The sequence below is a fragment of the Schistocerca cancellata genome, chromosome 4 (genome assembly GCF_023864275.1).
Source record: "Schistocerca cancellata isolate TAMUIC-IGC-003103 chromosome 4, iqSchCanc2.1, whole genome shotgun sequence".
Lineage (NCBI taxonomy): Eukaryota > Metazoa > Arthropoda > Insecta > Orthoptera > Acrididae > Schistocerca > Schistocerca cancellata.
In genome coordinates this window covers 579849829-579869940 of record NC_064629.1, presented here as the reverse complement: position 1 = coordinate 579869940, position 20112 = coordinate 579849829, and the positions used below count along the sequence as shown (strand labels likewise).

Genomic DNA, 20112 nt, shown 5'->3' with positions numbered 1-20112 from the left:
TTATTGGAGAGAAGGGCAACTCGGTAATTACAGTCTTTTGTGGCTTCTAAAGTATGATTTCGTGAACTGAAGATCTTTCATATTTTCTGTTGCTTAAGTATATAAATCCACTCCTGGAAATTGAAATAAGAACACCGTGAATTCATTGTCCCAGGAAGGGGAAACTTTATTGACACATTCCTGGGGTCAGATACATCACATGATCACACTGACAGAACCAAAGGCACATAGACACAGGCAACAGAGCATGCACAATGTCGGCACTAGTACAGTGTATATCCACCTTTCGCAGCAATGCAGGCTGCTATTCTCCCATGGAGACGATCGTAGAGATGCTGGATGTAGTCCTGTGGAACGGCTTGCCATGCCATTTCCACCTGGCGCCTCAGTTGGACCAGCGTTCGTGCTGGACGTGCAGACCGCGTGAGACGACGCTTCATCCAGTCCCAAACATGCTCAATGGGGGACAGATCCGGAGATCTTGCTGGCCAGGGTAGTTGACTTACACCTTCTAGAGCACGTTGGGTGGCACGGGATACATGCGGACGTGCATTGTCCTGTTGGAACAGCAAGTTCCCTTGCCGGTCTAGGAATGGTAGAACGATGGGTTCGATTGCGGTTTGGATGCACCGTGCACTATTCAGTGTCCCCTCGACGATCACCAGTGGTGTACGGCCAGTGTAGGAGATCGCTCCCCACACCATGATGCCGGGTGTTGGCCCTGTGTGCCTCGGTCGTATGCAGTCCTGATTGTGGCGCTCACCTGCACGGCGCCAAACACGCATACGACCATCATTGGCACCAAGGCAGAAGCGACTCTCATCGCTGAAGACGACACGTCTCCATTCGTCCCTCCATTCACGCCTGTCGCGACACCACTGGAGGCGGGCTGCACGATGTTGGGGCGTGAGCGGAAGACGGCCTAACGGTGTGCGGGACCGTAGCCCAGCTTCATGGAGACGGTTGCGAATGGTCCTCGCCGATACCCCAGGAGCAACAGTGTCCCTAATTTGCTGGGAAGTGGCGGTGCGGTCCCCTACGGCACTGCGTAGGATCCTACGGTCTTGGCGTGCATCCGTGCGTCGCTGCGGTCCGGTCCCAGGTCGACGGGCACGTGCACCTTCCGCCGACCACTGGCGACAACATCGATGTACTGTGGAGACCTCACGCCCAACGTGTTGAGCAATTCGGCGGTACGTCCACCCGGCCTCCCGCATGCCCACTATACGCCCTCGCTCAAAGTCCGTCAACTGCACATACGGTTCACGTCCACGCTGTCGCGGCATGCTACCAGTGTTAAAGACTGCGATGGAGCTCCGTATGCCACGGCAAAGTGGCTGACACTGACGGCGGCGGTGCACAAATGCTGCGCAGCTAGCGCCATTCGACGGCCAACACCGCGGTTCCTGGTGTGTCCGCTGTGCCGTGCGTGTGATCATTGCTTGTACAGCCCTCTCGCAGTGTCCGGAGCAAGTATGGTGGGCCTGACACACTGGTGTCAATGTGTTCTTTTTTCCATTTCCAGGAGTGTATTTTATTGTTACTGAAATTTACAACACCATTTAAGAACCATCTTGCTCTGGGAAATACATGGATGTCATTGTATGCCTGAAGCAGTGCAACAGAGCACCATCAAATTTCTTCACAATAAGTTCTAGTGAATCTTTCAGTGGGTCCCTAGAAGTGGTGACCTAGAAGAACGGGGTATTTAACGCACTGGTCCACAGAGCATGTTCCCTGTCAGACCAGGAGAGTCTATCAACAGAAATAGAGCATCTTAAAACTTTGTTCTGCAAAAGTGGATACACGACCGAACAAATTGGGAGGACACTCCAACCAGCCACTACGCCACAGGTTCCAGAAGCAGAGCAAGATGAAGCAAAGAAGGTGGTATATCTGCCCTATGTTGATTTTATTTCTGCCAGAATCAGTAGGATCCTCCGTAAACACAATATCAAGTGTGTTTTCTGTGGTGGTGGTGGTGGTGGTTAGGGTTTAATGTCCCGTCGACAACGAGGTCATTAGAGACGGAGCGCTAGCTCGGGTTAGGGAAGGACTGGGAAGGAAATCGGCCGTGCCCTTTCAAAGGAACCATCCCGGCATTTGCCTGAAACGATTGAGGGAAATCACGGAAAACCTAAATCAGGATGGCCGGAGACGGGATTGAACCGTCGTCCTCCCGAATGCGAGTCCAGTGTGCTAACCACTGCGCCACCTCGCTCGGTTGTGTTTTCTGTCTATCCGTTAAGATCGGAGAACTGGTGGGAGTGTTAAAGATGACCTGGGGTTACAGAAACCAGGGATTTATAATATGCCTTGTCAATGTGGCATGCCCTACATTGACCAGATGACAATAACAGTGGATACTTGGTGCAAAGAACATCAGAGACACACCCGATTAAGACAGGTGACAAAGTCAGCCATTGCTAAACTCTGTCTAGATAGAACGTGCCATGAATTATGATGAAACCAAGAGTCTAGCTCAGATGCCCAGATTTTGGGACAGTGTTATAAGGGAATCGATTGAGATAAAACTGACTGACAATCTCATGAACCGCGAAGTGGGGTACCAACTAAGTAGAGCCTATGATCCTGCTCCGGAATTGTTAAAGGCGCAATGGGGGTGGCTGCAGCATTCCATGAATCTAAAAACAGAAGGCACTGATATGAAAAATGATCACCAGACAGAGTTCCACGCGCAGCAGACTGAGATGCAACGTCTAGGAGCGGGTCCAAGGGGTGTGGACCACAGAGGAAACATCCAGAACTGCAGTGGACCGAAAACAGAACAGCAACGCTCCAGCAGGTTGCAGTGAGTGGGAGTAGACTGTAGGGGCAACGTCTGGTACCTCAGACAGAATTCCAAACGCACCAGACTGAGGATGGAACACCCAGGAGCAGGTCTGGTGGGCACAGCCCACAGAGGGGACACTGAGAACCATAGCTGATGGAAAACAGAACAGCAATGTTCCAGAAGATCACAGTGAGCAAGGGAATGTCTGCAACCGCCGGCAGAGGGGGAAGGCCACAGACATAAATACTGGACCAGGTCCATTTGAGGAGCAGTCTCAGGTTGCACCTGATGAAGGTTATGAGCTATGTTACTGAAATACCGTGCAACTATGGCGCTGATATCCAACAGACACCCAACAACCCAATATGTACTATGATGTCTGTTCACTCGTACACATTTTTCCAGCCAAACTCTGAAGTAATTCCTCACATTTTCAGTATTACCATTTGCGATTGAACCACTTACTGTCAAATATATTGTTCAGGGCTCCAGCTGTTTGTGATGGCATTTTCCCGATAGTCTTTACTCTTCAAGTAACCCCTATAAGAAAAGGACTGCATGTTGTGAGGTCTCGTGAATGGGGAATTGTGTAATATCCTTACCAGAAGAACCCATTTGATTTAGAAGCAAATCATTAACAATAATCATGCTTACTCCCTATGTGTAGGAGGCTACACCAAACCACTAGAAAAAAATTTGTCGTCGTTTACTTTGCATTTTGCAGATGGTGATGGAAAACAGCTCTTTAACATTTCTGCATGTGTTTGCAATCACTGTCACAGCATTGTCAAGAGAATCTTCAAACAATTAGGCCTTAGGATTCTGGATGGAGGGAGAGTACACCACACAGTAACTTCAGTGGAGTGGAGAGGATGCTGATGCTGGTTAGGATTCGTGTCGCTACAAAACCTCTGCTTATTGATGAATTTAGTCAAATGGGAATGGGTTTAAACAGTCATCCATAAATTGTTTACAATGTACTCACTTAACTGAATCCAACAAATTTTACGAAGTTTCTGTTTCTTTAAGAGCATGAACCATGAATTTTGAATGTATGAATGAAGATGTAGATTTTTGTGTAATAACTGCCAACCTGTTCTGTTGAAAATACCAAGTGTAATACTGTTTCAGTAAACTGAAGAACATGTTTCTTCCATTTGCAAGTCTTCCATTCATTATACTATCATATGTGTACTCTATCTTGATCTCCTAAGCTTCTTTCTTGTAATTGCCAAATCTTCTGCCTGCTTGATAGTGAAGAATACAAAAATTGTAGAGGTTAGTATGATGTAGTTGATGGTGCTGTGGGAATTGCAGCCAATCATCGTTTACTATCACACATGATATTTCATCGGGGGCCTTAGAGACATTTTCAAGTGGGCCATCAAAGACTGACATTGGCTAACCACATTGATGTGAGTAGCTAATGTCAGTCTGTGACTGCTCACCTGAAAATGCCTGGCAGGTGTCCAGATGAATTATCATATGTGACAATAAACTACGAGTGTCTGAAATCTCAAAATTTACTCGAGTATTCAGTGCACTGGGAAAATTTCAAGCATAATGCATCTGCTTGTAAGAATCAGCATTTCCATTAAAAAAAAAAAAAAAAAAAAAAAAAAAAAAAAAAAAAAAAAAAAAAAAAAAAAAATGTTACAGCATGCATTTACTCTTAGGTGAAAAAAGTCATGGGATAGTGATACGTACATGTACAGATGACAGTAGTATCACACACTCGAGGTATAAAAGTATAGTGCATTGTGGAGCTATCATATGTACTCAGATGATTTACTGAAAAAGTTTCCGACATGATTATGGCAGCTATGTGAATAAACAAACTTTGAACACAGAATGGTAGTTGGACCTAGATGCATGGGACATTCCATTTCAGAAATTGTCAGGGAATTCGTTATTCCGAGATACACAGTGTCAAGTGTGCCGAGAATACCACACTTAAGACATTTCTACTCTCCACGTACAATGAAATAACCGATGGCATTCACTTAACGACCGAGAGCAGTGGCATTTGCTTAGAGTTGTCAGTGCTAACAGACAAGCAACGCTGCATAAAACAGCTGCAGAAATCAGTGTGGGATGTATGACAAATGTATCCATTAGGACAGTGCGGCGAAATTTAGCGTTAATGGACTGTGGCAGTAGACGACCGACGTAAATGCCATTGCTAACAGTATGACGTTGTCTACAGTGCCTCCCTGTACTCGTGACCATATAGGTTGTACCCTAGAAGAATGGAAAACCATGGCCGCCATGTAGGTTGTACCCTAGAAGAATGGAAAACCATGGCCTGGTCACAGGAGTCCCAATTTCATTTGGTAAGAGCTGATGGTAGGGTTCAGGTTTGGCACAGACCCCATAAGCCATGGATCCAAATTGTCAACAAGGTGCTGTGCGAGCTGGTGGTGGCTCTGTAATGATGTGGACTGTGTTTACATGGAATGGACTGGGTCCTCTGGTCCAACTGAAGTGGTCATTAACTGGAAATGGTTATGTTCGCCCTACTTAGAGACCATTTGCAGCCATTCATGGACTTTGTTTCCAAACAGCAATGGAATTTTTATGGATGACAATGTGTTATGTCACTGGACCACAGTTCTATGCGATTGATTTGAAAATTATTCTGGACAGTTTGAGCAAATAATTTTTCCACCCAGATCATGTGATATGAATCCCATTGAAAGTTTATGGGACATAATCGAGAGATCAGTTCATACAGCGGCAACACTTTTGCATTTATGGATGGCTATAGAGGCATTGTGGCTCAATATTTCTGCAGGGACTATCAATGACTTGTTGAGTCAGTGCCATGTCGAGTTGCTGCACTATGCTGGACAAAAGGAGGTCTGACACAATACTAGGAGGTATCCCATGAATTGTGTCACTTTAGTGTATACTGAAGGTTCACTTTCTCCATTAGTGCTAAATTCTAGTGGTCATGGAACATTACAGACCATATCCAAACTGACTCTCGATGATGTAGTATGTCTACCTGAGCTTTTAGGTTACTTTTTATTTTACCCCACGAAGCCTGTATATCCAGTGCAGCCATTCATAGAGCACTGCTCTGTGTGTGTGTGTGTGTGTGTGTGTGTGTGTGTGTGAGAGAGAGAGAGAGAGAGAGAGAGAGAGAGAGAGAGAGAGAGATTTTAAACATAGTTAAAATTATTCAGTTAGGCATGTGTAGCAGCAAATAAAATACGAAGCTACATATTGTACCCGAACAAAATTTGCACAAAAACTCAAGTATGTTGCCAGCAGACATATTTATTATCCATAGTGATAAATACATGAACGCATTTTCTGGCTCATCTATATATAACTGAAGGTCATCATTGTATACGTGATTTTTGCGATCAGAGAGGATAGTCAACAGTTCATAAATATATATTGAGAAAAATAATGGACAGAGTACTGATTCTTAATGGGACCTTGATACTACATCTCTCCATCATGGCCTTTTATTCTACTCATTACACATTATTGGCAGGGTGTTACGGATGATGGAAATCATTACACAACACATGAAGAAACATTTATCAAGTAGAATGTTAAAGTAAACAGTGCTGAAAATTTTGCTGGAGTCCAAAGGACACATAATATTGTCCTCTTGTTTGTACATAAATTGTTCTAATTTGTCAGTCATTCTTATAAAAGTAGTCCTCATGTTGCAATTTTTGTGTAAACGTGACTGATATTCATCAAAAGGTTATTTGAGGTAAAGTAATTAGTAAACTGATTGTTAACTATGTATTCTAAAGCCCTCAATAATACTGGCAAAATTTAAATGGCCTTTAGTCGGAGCATTCTTTGGCGGATTCATTCGTGGGAAATGGTTTTGTCTGTTCCAGCCTGTTGGGAAGATACTGTAGGTCAAAGAATTGTTAAAAATGTTCCGTAGTTAGGATAGTAGTGGATCAATAAGGAAATTTATCATTTTCACTGTAGTATCATCAGATCCTGCAGCTGCCAAACAAATTTCTGCAATTTACTTCCTTAAAAATATTTTACTTTCATATCAACCACTGACTCTTTGAAGGAATTGATGATTTGCATGCTTGTGTACTGTTCAAGTAAAGATGTTAGTAGGACAAAATACTGAATTAGACCCTCAATAGGAATTAGAGGTCCAGCTGTAGAATAGGGGTTTACTTATTCCTGGACCTCATAGATTTTTCCATAAGACAACAGGTCTGTGAAAGTACTCAGTTAACAAATGAGTACCCCTGAGGTTTGCATTTTTTGCATTTCTCACAGACTAACTGGGTTGCGTAGTTGCTTGTAGGTGAGATGATTATTAGAGGCTAGGTATCATTTATATGTTCTTTATGCTGTGTCTTTGATACTCGTAAGATGTTTGAGGCGATCTGTAAGCTATGGTGTAGGTTTTCTCTTTACTATTACAGTTTTTGAGAAGCATGTTTATCATTTAAATTATTTAGTCTCTCAGTAAAATTAGATAATTCATAATTTATATTGAAGTTATTTCATGCCATCGCCTACCAAGAAATATCATAGGCATCAGCTGTAAGTTCAGACATAGTTATGTGTTTAAAATCTCTAAAAGTCACCACTTGTGGTTTGTTCTTTGGATACTGCAATGAGCAAGACATGGATGTTACGCCATGAGCAGACGAGCCTGGTGCAGAGATCTGATCAGTGGGAATTACACTACTTCAAGACTTGGTTGCAAAGATATTGATAAATGTATAAGTGTTTGATGCTGAATTTTGTAATGGGGGGAGTGTTGTTCAGAAAATTTATGTTCGTTTCTCTGGCTACAACTGTTAGTCCAGTCAATAAAGAAAAATTCAAGAAAAATTGTTGTGTAGCCACAAATTTTTGTACAGTGCTATGAAGGAGTATCATGAACAACGTACTAAACAATCCTGACCGATGAGGTGTGAGCATGTTTAAAGGACACTTTTTAAAGTTTTTCTCAAATAGCTAGTAAACCACAGCTTCTCACAAAAATATTTCTTGGTACAAAATTAAACTACATTAAAATTCCTACAAGAAAAGTCTTTTCATTTTTTTCTCCAGCACTAATAGCCAGATTTCGACAAAATAGCGTTCAATAGTTCCAGCATTGCAGGGGATGGAAAAATCTCAGATTATCAAAATTATTTTTTAACAGTGTAAAGTTAATGTTTATTTGAAATGAAATGAGTGAAAACAAATATTGAATGAGTGTACTGTGTCTAAGTGCCGTACACTATGTTAAGGATAAATTGTGTTCTTGCACTGTAAAAGGGTGGAAAGTTGAGGGGCCGGCCGGAGTGGCCGAGCGGTTCTAGGCGCAACAGTCTGGAATCGCGCTACCGCTACAGTCGCAGGTTCGAATCCTGCCTCGGGCATGGCTGTGTGTGATGTCCTTAGGTTAGTTAGGTTTAAGTAGTTCTAAGTTCTAGGGGACTGATGACCTCAGAAGTTAAGTCCCATAGTGCTCAGAGCCATTTGAAAGTTGAGGGGGTAGGTGGGTTAGAAGCACAAGGGAAGGTAGGTCGCCATATTGTGGTCATATACGTTCCTCATTCATAGGTCTGCAAACTGAAGGTCAGGCATGTTATACTCCACTCTGTCTACCCCACTACATGACACAAAAGCAACTACCTGGTGTTCACAAAGCTATACTGATTCTCCAAAGCACACGTTATGAATCACTGGTGACACAGTGTGCAGACGTGCCCAGTGAATATTTATTTTGCTCAAAATGCATTAACACCACATGGAATGCAGATATGAGTTACTAATAACACTAACATAACAAATGAATACGGACAGAATCTGCAAAAATTTGTGCACACTGTTCACTACTAAAACGGAAACTAATTTTTAGTCATCCTGTATGGCAGCTGTAGTTAGTGTACTTTCAGGAAAGGTAGCATCCGCCATCACGAGCACTGCTCTCCTTTCAGTTTGCAGGCAGACTATACTTCCTCAGCATTTCCTGTCCAGTTTTCTTATGTGAGTAAACAAAATATCATCAGTGAGCTTGTTTTTATATAGGAGAGTTATTTTTAGTTTATTAAATGAATGCTTATTTGCAGTTTTTATGTGGGCTATTAAGTAAAAATAGGGAACAACTGGAGATGTGAACTGTCTACCACACTGAAGAGTCTTTCACAGATGTAACACATTGTCAGTAAGTATTCAACAGTGTTGATTGTATTGTCTCCATTATCACTGGCTGGAATACTTCTCACAAAATGACGGTTATCAAATGTATCACACCAGTCTTGGTTCTCCCATCATGTGAAAAGTCCCAGAGGCTTAAATTGGCTTCCTCTGCAACAGAATTAGGTTACTTAGGTGTTACAGAAATTCAGATATCTCACCTTAAATGCAGATTAGTGTTCTAGACTTGAACATGATCACTACTATATTGTAGTGCCTGCATTGTTCAGAAGTACAATGCAGTGTTCCTTGAGACATGTATGCAAGTCTGAAGGAACAGGCACTTTGGCGACTATATCCATCATGAAATACATGAAATGTATTCACAGGTGCAAATATGGAAACCATCAGCTGTTATGGAGAGGGGGGGGGGGGGGGGGGGGTCGTACAGTGGTATGACGACCATCAAATTTGTGCCAGATTGAGACTCAAACCTGGATTTCCCACTTACAATTAAGCTATCGGAGCATGTTTCACAGCCAGACATAAACTTCCATATGTCGTCAACCATGTGTCTACAACCTGCACTCATACATCCATTATATACAATCCTGGAAATTGAAATAAGAACACCGTGAATTCATTGTCCCAGGAAGGGGAAACTTTATTGACGCATTCCTGGGGTCAGATACATCACATGATCACACTGACAGAACCACAGGCACATAGACACAGGCAACAGAGCATGCACAATGTCGGCACTAGTACAGTGTATATCCACCTTTCGCAGCAATGCAGGCTGCTATTCTCCCATGGAGACGATCGTAGAGATGCTGGATGTAGTCCTGTGGAACGGCTTGCCATGCCATTTCCACCTGGCGCCTCAGTTGGACCAGCGTTCGTGCTGGACGTGCAGACCGCGTGAGACGACGCTTCATCCAGTGCCAAACATGCTCAATGGGGGACAGATCCGGAGATCTTGCTGGCCAGGGTAGTTGACTTACACCTTCTAGAGCACGTTGGGTGGCACGGGATACATGCGGACGTGCATTGTCCTGTTGGAACAGCAAGTTCCCTTGCCGGTCTAGGAATGGTAGAACGGTGGGTTCGATGACGGTTTGGATGTACCGTGCACTATTCAGTGTCCCCTCGACGATCACCAGTGGTGTAGGCCAGTGTAGGAGATCGCTCTCCACACCATGATGCCGGGTGTTGGCCCTGTGTGCCTCGGTCGCATGCAGTCCTGATTGTGGCGCTCACCTGCACGGCACCAAACACGCATACGACCATCATTGGCACCAAGGCAGAAGCGACTCTCATCGCTGAAGACGACACGTCTCCATTCGTCCCTTCATTCACGCCTGTCGTGACACCACTGGAGGCGGGCTGCACGATGTTGGGGCGTGAGCGGAAGACGGCCTAACGGTGTGCGGGACCGTAGCCCAGCTTCATGGAGACGGTTGCGAATGGTCCTTGCTGATACCCCAGGAGCAACAGTGTCCCTAATTTGCTTGGAAGTGGCGGTGCGGTCCCCTACGGCACTGCGTAGGATCCTACGGTCTTGGCGTGCATCCGTGCGTCGCTGCGGTCCGGTTCCAGGTCGACGGGCACGTGCACCTTCTGCCGACCACTGGCGACAACATCGATGTACTGTGGAGACCTCACGCCCCACGTGTTGAGCAATTCGGCGGTACGTCCACCCGGCCTCCCGCATGCCCACTATACGCCCTCGCTCAAAGTCCGTCAACTGCACATACGGTTCACGTCCACGCTGTCGCGGCATGCTACCAGTGTTAAAGACTGCGATGGAGCTCCGTATGCCACGGCAAACTGGCTGACACTGACGGCGGCGGTGCACAAATGCTGCGCAGCTAGCGCCATTCGACGGCCAACACCGCGGTTCCTGGTGTGTCCGCTGTGCCGTGCGTGTGATCATTGCTTGTACAGCCCTCTCGCAGTGTCCGGAGCAAGTATGGTGGGTCTGACACACCGGTGTCAATGTGTTCTTTTTTCCATTTCCAGGAGTGTATATTCCTATCAAGCATGTCCAAAGGAACATTGCATCACGCTTTGGAACAGCACAGGCACTACAATATTGTCTATATCCGCTGGCACTGGGCAAGCAACATCCAATTAAAATGTGCCCTTGTATTGGAATATACATAGTAGATATATGAGTACAGATTGTAGGCTCATGTTTGACGACGTATGGAAGTTTAGGTCTGGGCATGAAGCATGTTGGGATAGTCTAATGGTAAGGTGACCACTCTCCATTTTAAGGAACTCCGGGTTTGAGTCCCAGTTCAGCACAAATTTTCGTTGCTGTCATTCCATTATACAGCTGATGGTTGTCCATGTTCGCAGCTGTGAATACATTTCAGATATTTCATAATGGTTACAGCCGTTGCATTGCATCGTACTTCTGAACAATGCAGGCACTATAATATCATATTTATGAGAAAAAGTGCCACCACTGCTGTATCTTGAGAATATCTTTATTCTATCAAACTACTAGTTTTGACAGGACATTACAACCATCCTCAGGCCCCACCACTGCCAAAAGAGCATTTGATTTTCTTGGTGCGTTTACTGTGGGATCCTTGTTACTAGCACACGAGAGCTAGTAACAAGGATCGCACAATAAACGTGTAGAGGAAATCAAATACTCTTTTGGCAGTGTTGGGGCCTGAGGGTGGTGGTAATGTGCTACCAAAACTAGTCGTGTAGTAGAATAAGGACATTCTCAAGATACAGCTGTGATGTTACTTTGTCTCGTATATATCATCAGATGAAGTCCCTTGTCAATGCAGTAAGATGGACATCATAAATATCGTATTTATCTGCCGGCACTGGGCAAGCGATTTTCAATTTAAATGTCTCCCCTGTATGGGAACATATATAATGAATGTACGAGTGCAGGCTGAAGACATATGAAAGTTTGAGTCTGACTGTAAAGCATTCTCAGATAGCCTAATGGTAAGGCGACCACTCATGATAAGCAGTAAATCCAGGTTTGAGTCCTGCTCCAGCACAAATTTTCATTGTCGTCAAACCATTATACTGCTGATGGTTATCCGTATTCGCAACTGCAAATGCATTCATGTGAACATGATCTCAGTCCCGTCCCACCAGACATATTCACACACAGCTTGGAAGATATACTATGGATGTGTGATAAGTAGCTGCACTCATTGCAGCCCATTCTACATATTCCAGCAATTCATGAATGGAAAAGATTTATGCAATCTATCAGTAACACAATAAGTGCATTAACTTTTTTATCATTCATTAATTCACCACCACATGGCTAAAACACATTCACATGGGTTTACAATTCACTGTTAATGATAGACAGCAACAAGGTGCCACATTTAACAATCCAGTCCCTTTGCCACCAACATTACATAGATGACTGAAAACATCACACGTACAAATTAAACACACAGGAACATAATTTACATAAAAGATGACTAACAACTGCAAATGAGTAGTCATTCAGTAAACTGGAATAACTGCACTACGTAAACACATCCTCAGTGAAGTTATTTTGTCTATTGCCATAAGAGAACTGGACAGGAAATCTGGGGAGGTGTAGTTTGTCTGCAAACAGAAAATCAAGCAGTGCTCATAACAGGGGAAGTCACCTTTCCCAGAAGAACAATGCAGATGCCATACAGGATGATAAAGAATCAGTTTCCCTTTCTAGCCATGTAGAACAGTGTGCAGAGATTGACATAGATTCTGTCCATCTGTGTTACTTCCGTTTGTACTATTAGTAACTCATATGTGCCTTACATCTAGCATTAATGCACTTTGTGGAATTAAACATTCCTCCTCCCCCAGGCATGTCTGCACACTGTGTTGCCATTGATTCATTAGGCATGTTTTGGAGGGTCCACACAATTTATGAAACACCCTGTAATTGCTTCTTGTGGTGCCGTGGGGTACATAAAATGGGGAATCACCTGCTGTACCTTCAGTTTGCAGACCTATTAAGGACCTATGACCTACATTCCATCATGCTTCTACACCACATATCTTCCTCCTCCACTCTGTTACACCCCTAGTACACAATTTCTCTCTCAGTATGGCCCTCTTGCACTTAGATGTGGTACACACATTTAATATTTATTTTAATTCACTTCATTTAAGAATAAACATTATAGTTTTAATAACCTGTGATTCTTCCATTACCTGCAATGTGTAAACTATTAGTCTTAGAGAAAAAAATGAACAGAACTTTTTGGTGGCAAATTTTATGTAGTTTAATTTTGTACTGAGAAACATTGTCACTAAAAGCTGCTATGTTGGAGTTATTTGATCAAAACCTAAAAATGTGACCTGTAAACACCCCCATCCCCCAACACTCACACCCTCCAGTCAGGATTTTACGTATGTTGTTCATGACACTCCTTCATAGCATTGTGCAAAAATTTGTGACTACACATTTTTTTTATTTTTTTTTCCCCCCATAAATGACTTTTTTGGTCTTCGTTGACTGATGTGTTCATACAAAGATTCGCGGCATGAGAGTGCAGGTTGAAAGCTAGAAAACCGCCCAACTCTGTGTGACTTGTATATTACACAGATAAGACATTTTTTGCTGAGGGTTTTAATTTCAATGAACTTGTATTTGGGCTGTTTGTCCTCATGTTCGGATGCCCATATGCATGACCTTGAGGAACAAGTTTGAGTGTGTGTATGCCGCCACACCGAGCCCCTCTCTGTTACATCTGTCATGGCTCAGAAAATATAGCCATCAAAACATACACAGTTAGTACGGATATTTGGCTTCAGCTATTTCTCTGACAAGGATATGACATCGAAAGCTGAAGTAATGAAGGATGGAATAGAAATCTGCCAAGTGGACTGGAAGAACTGCTTTTTTGCAAACACAATTTGCAGCATAACTTTATCATGAGTCCCATCTGCAATAAGTCAGCAGGTAGGAAGGACAGGTGTCCTGGAAACAGGTATGTCTTTGCCAACTTTTTGAATGAGAGGAAGATTGGAAGATATGGGTGCACAAAGCTGAAACAGTCACATGGAAGGCCGGAGAAAGGGGAGACCTACCAGGGAAGTATCAGATCAGATGTGCTTGCTGTAGCAGACAGCATGATAGTTGAAGGTGTGTTAGTTGCATGAAGAGAAAGATCTGTTGATACAATGGCTAAAGCATGGTGATAAAGTGAACAGTGTGTAAAGTATAAGAAAGAACTTAAATCAATAGCAATTATGAACCTTCCTGACAGATTAAAACTGTATGCCAGACTGGGGCTCGAACTTGGGATCTTTACCTTTTGTAGGTAAGTGCTCTACAAGTTGAGCTCTATAAGCACTACTCATGACCTCTTCACTTATGACAGTATTTCATATGATTTGTTTTGGTGTGATCTGGGCGATGTGCCCCTTGCTGTTTAGCAGACACCCATTTCTGATTACAGCCTAATTTGGTACCTCACATCTCTCCCTGAAATCATTCTGGAGGGTTCACAAACAGAGGTGAATGCTTGTGAGGGGGTGAGATACGGAGTGGGGAAATATTGTCTTGCTAGTAGACTGCATGGTCAGCCTAGTTGTGTTTCATTATCTACTATTTATGGTCTCCAAGCTTCTTTTATTTTTTATTTACATCATCATCTTTCTGAAGCTACCCACTTATTACTTATTAGAGAGTTAGCTGGCAGTTGAGTTACACCAATAATGCCATTTATAACTGTCCTTTTCCCATGTGGGAATTCGATTTGCCTTGTATGCAGTATGTGATGTGGCACCAAATCACAAAGATTCCTTTACGTGTTATGGCACCTCTCCTGAGATGCGAAGGAAGTTCACCTTGTTCTTTTTGACTTGATATGGGAAACAGGACAATTCTATAACTGATAAGAGGAAGCTATTCTAACTGATAAGAGGAAGCTATTTCGATTCTCCTGAAATGTGGGATGAATTCCTGATGCTCAAGTTACAATTGTTATGTAACTCTCATTAGCTGTCCGTGAAAAATATTGGAGTGGATGGTAGATATAGTCAGTTACACATTACTGGGTCATTATACACGCAAGTACAGTGTCACTCAAGGTATTGTTCCAAGTGTGACAATACTTACAATAGCTATATACTGTATTAGATACACTGAATAGGACCCTAATTTGTGCTCTACATTTTTGAACATTTTTTTGGTTTTAGAAACCTAAGATGTCACATTTTAACATAATGCATTTTATATTCTGATTACAGAGTTGGAGTAAATTTAATTATGAATGGCCGTCATCTAGGTTGCCCCCCCCCCCCCCTCGACCCCCTCTCCCCATGGCAAGGAGAGTTTGGCATGAATTTTATGATTTTGTGTGTTGTCTGGATTCCAGCCGAAGCTTTTAGGTTGGGGTGTTTAGTGTGTTCGTAGAGTGGTTGGATCACCTATGATTGTTCAGTGATCAGCCAGCCAAGTGTTTCTGCTGTAATACTTCAGTTTTTCTTTATTGACATCTGACATTAGTTTTACCATCAGTTTTCAGAACTGATACAGTTATCATCACTGTCATGAGCACTGTTGTCATAATTTTGGCATCATCATCATTGTCATCATTTTTATTTTTATAATGTTTCAACTGTTTTTGCTGATGTTCTTAATGTACACATAAATCACCCCAAAAATTTTTTTCAGGTGGAGTTGAATGAGGAGGAGACAATACTGATCATAAGACGTCTTCACAAGGTTTTACGGCCCTTTCTTCTGCGACGTTTGAAGAAAGAAGTAGAGTCTCAGTTACCAGATAAAGTGGAGTACATTGTTAAATGTGATATGTCCGGCTTGCAGCGTGTGTTGTACAGGTATAATATCTTTTAACATGTTACGTTCATTAATGAGAAAGAGATTAATGATGTTGGAGTGATTAAGGTTTTTTTTTGTGATATAGGCACATGCAGAGCAAAGGTGTCTTATTGACTGATGGTTCAGAAAAAGGAAAGCAAGGAAAGGGAGGAGCTAAGGCCCTGATGAACACTATTGTCCAGCTGCGAAAACTTTGCAACCATCCTTTCATGTTCCAGCATATTGAAGAAAAATACTGTGACCATGTAGGAAGTCAGACAGGTGTTGTGACAGGGTATGTAATTCAGTGAACTCACTATGATTGTATGTTTGTGGACAAGGAGAACAATTCTCAGTCTGGCAATGAAAACCAATGATTTCCCCTCCTCCCGCCATGACCTGTTCATTGGATTCCAGATTTTTTCAGCAACAAATTTGTGATGATTTAGAAGAACCTTTGTGAATTTTTGGCACTGTTTCCGGATAAAGGAACTTTTCTCCAAGCATCCTATCTCTCTCTCTCTCTCTCTCTCTCTCTCTCTCTCTCTCTCTCTCTCTCTCTCTCTCCCCCCCCTCTCCCTCCCTTCCTCCCCCCCCCTTTCCGTGTGTGTGTGTGTGTGTGTGTGTGTGTGTGTGTGTGTGTGTGTGTGTTTCTCAAGAGGTGCGTAGTATTTGTGTTTGATTCAGAAGAGTTGCACAGTATTCACCAGTTATTGTGTAACCTTTTGCAGGGTTTGCATCCAAGTAATTATTAGCCAAAATATTTCCAACAGAACAATCAAGATTGCAAAGCAAGTAGTACACGGGACTTCAATTAAAGAAGAGTGAGGTTCAAACCTTCATTCAGCTATCCTGATTTACGTCTTCTATGGTTGCCCTAAATCAGTTCCTTTGCAAAAGACACTGCTGCTTTTGTTTTCCACCCTTGCACAGTTTGCACTTAGATCCCATCTGCAATGATCTCATATTCAATAGAACATTAAATTGTAATCTCTCACAATATCCTACAAACCCTAGATAGAGGACAATAGGCAGGTTCCATATTCCTAGATTTCCAGAATACACTCCTGGAAATTGAAATAAGAACACCGTGAATTCATTGTCCCAGGAAGGGGAAACTTTATTGACACATTCCTGGGGTCAGATACATCACATGATCACACTGACAGAACCACAGGCACATAGACACAGGCAACAGAGCATGCACAATGTCGGCACTAGTACAGTGTATATCCACCTTTCGCAGCAATGCAGGCTGCTATTCTCCCATGGAGACGATCGTAGAGATGCTGGATGTAGTCCTGTGGAACGGCTTGCCATGCCATTTCCACCTGGCACCTCAGTTGGACCAGCGTTCGTGCTGGACGTGCAGACCGCGTGAGACGACGCTTCATCCAGTCCCAAACATGCTCAATGGGGGACAGATCCGGAGATCTTGCTGGCCAGGATAGTTGACTTACACCTTCTAGAGCACGTTGGGTGGCACGGGATACATGCGGACGTGCATTGTCCTGTTGGAACAGCAAGTTCCCTTGCCGGTCTAGGAATGGTAGAACAATGGGTTCGATGATGGTTTGGATGTACCGTGCACTATTCAGTGTCCCCTCGACGATCACCAGTGGTGTACGGCCAGTGTAGGAGATCGCTCCCCACACCATGATGCCGGGTGTTGGCCCTGTGTGCCTCGGTCGTATGCAGTCCTGATTGTGGCGCTCACCTGCACGGCGCCAAACATGCATACGACCATCATTGGCACCAAGGCAGAAGCGACTCTCATCGCTGAAGACGACACGTCTCCATTCGTCCCTCCATTGGAGGCGGGCTGCACGATGTTGGGGCGTGAGCGGAAGACGGCCTAACGGTGTGCAGGACCGTAGCCCAGCTTCATGGAGACGGTTGCGAATGGTCCTTGCTGATACCCCAGGAGCAACAGTGTCCCTAATTTGCTGGGAAGTGGCGGTGCGGTCCCCTACGGCACTGCGTAGGATCCTACGGTCTTGGCGTGCATCCGTGCGTCGCTGCGGTCCGGTTCCAGGTCGACGGGCACGTGCACCTTCCGCCGACCACTGGCGACAACATCGATGTACTGTGGAGACCTCACGCCCCACGTGTTGAGCAATTCGGCGGTACGTCCACCCGGCCTCCCGCATGCCCACTATACGCCCTCGCTCAAAGTCCGTCAGCTGCACATACGGTTCACGTCCACGCTGTCGCGGCATGCTACCAGTGTTAAAGACTGCGATGGAGCTCCGTATGCCACGGCAAACTGGCTGACACTGACGGCGGCGGTGCACAAATGCTGCGCAGCTAGCGCCATTCGACAGCCAACACCGCGGTTCCTGGTGTGTCCGCTGTGCCGTGCGTGTGATCATTGCTTGTACAGCCCTCTCGCAGTGTCCGGAGCAAGTATGGTGGGTCTGACACATCGGTGTCAATGTGTTCTTTTTTCCATTTCCAGGAGTGTATTTTGACACGGTTCATCACTACATACTGTTGACAAACATCTGATCATACATATTGATATGTATGATAAGATATGATAATATGTATGATCAGATCTTAGTTAAGTTCCCAGGTATGTGAGTGGCTCAAAGAAAGTGTTTAGGCATAACATTCCAAAGCAATATGAAACTGAATGGGAACATCATTAGTAGTGAAGGCAGACACTGGACTTCATTCTATTGAGAGAATTTTGGGGAAGTGTAGCTGATCTACAGAGGAGACAGCTTTTAGAACACTGGGGCAACCCTTCTTGAGTGCTGCTTGAGTGTTTGGAATCCCCACCAGGTCAGATTAAATGAACATGTCGAAGCAGTTCAGAGGCATGCTGGTAGATTTATTAACAGTAAGTTCAGTCAGCACACAAGTGTTACGGAAATGCTTCATGAATTTCAATATCAATAGGTATCCCTGGCGGAAAGACAGTGCTCTTTTCATGAGGCACTATTGCAGAAATTTAGAGAACCGACTTTTGAGGCTGACTGTGGAACAATTCTACTGCTGCAATGTACATTTCACATAAGGACTATGAAGACAAGATGAGAGAAATTAGAGCTCATATGAAGGGTTATAGACAGGCGTTTTTTCCTTGCTCTGTTTGCAAGTGGAACAGGAAAGGAAATGACGAGTAGTGGTATGTGGTACCCTCTGCTATGCCCCACACGAGCTTGTGGAGTATTATGTATGCAAATGTAGATGAAATAATCTTTGTGGTTTCATACAGAGTCACCACCGTCCAGCCACTTCTTTGCTTGCTGTCTCATTTCTGGTGTGAAGTTATGGATCCATATCTTATCCCACAAGCAAATATTCACACTGAATGAATTGGATTATTTATAAAATAGTCCAAACACTGCTGTGATTTTTTTTTGTTCATTTGATTTATCTCATCATTCAACAAACCTGCTCCTCTCATAGATACTTTTTCATGTAAAATTTTTTGTACTATGTCTTACGGTGTGTTTATGGGATCAGTTGTTTCATATACTTTTAATCACCGTTCGTCTAACACCAGACTGTGCACTTTCGTGAATGTTTTCATCTGTGGTTTCAGATTTGGGGCATTATTCACCTACAGAGTGTAATAAAACTACATGTACACAATTTAGACTGTTTATCGGAGATAAACAGAAACATTTTTTTATGTGACAAAAATTACCCAGGTGTGTTGTTTCCCCAGTAGGGACGCCTGAAGGTTTTGATACTAGTGATGTTCAGAGAATATTGTTTTAGGGATGTTGCTGAAAATGCTGTCCATTTACATCAATGCATAACAAGCATCTGTGTGCTATTGATTGTGTAACATGCCCAAAACAACTGCATGTATCACGAATAATGGCTGTAGCTGCAACCAAATGGGCTGAACAATCACTGTGAGGTTTATTAATTCCCAGTCAGTGTGGTCTAAGGAATCATGTTTCACGAAGATGGCACTCAAATCTTTGAAATGTGAAGCAATTTGGTAACCACCTCTTCAGAACTCGTTCTATGTACAGGTGCCTTGCTGTTAGATTATTGCATTGTGCCTCGCCATAAATATGATGCATCAGCTAACTTGGTTAGAGTGTAATAAGAAATCAAGAACCTGTAAAAATCAGTAGAAAATTTCATGTAAACACAACATAAACAATAATAATGAAATTGTTTGATCAGAGACATGGACACTGCAAACAGTAATGAGAACTTGCCCTTCGTAGTAGTAAGATGTAATTATGTTGCAAATCAGATTACAACATCAGTGTGTTGCATATGAAGCTGTTCAAACAGCTCTGTATCTTGGCCTAGGGGAAGTCAAGCATCAAACTCATCAAGGACCCCTAGCTGGGAAACTGCACCTGTGACAGTTTTATCACATAACAAAAATGTTTCTTTTTAT

The 20112-nt window shown here is 43.4% G+C and overlaps 1 protein-coding gene across 3 annotated transcripts in view; it reads left to right on the top strand.

Annotated features, from left to right (window-relative positions):
- The window catches only part of LOC126184368 (ATP-dependent helicase brm), a 437613-nt gene that overhangs the window by 262369 nt on the left and 155132 nt on the right, over positions 1-20112 (top strand). For all 3 annotated transcript variants that reach the window (XM_049926751.1, XM_049926752.1, XM_049926750.1), the window contains 2 exons: positions 15591-15757; positions 15844-16032. In XM_049926751.1, the coding sequence (XP_049782708.1) occupies positions 15591-15757; positions 15844-16032 (356 nt within the window). The remainder of the gene's footprint in view (positions 1-15590; positions 15758-15843; positions 16033-20112) is intronic.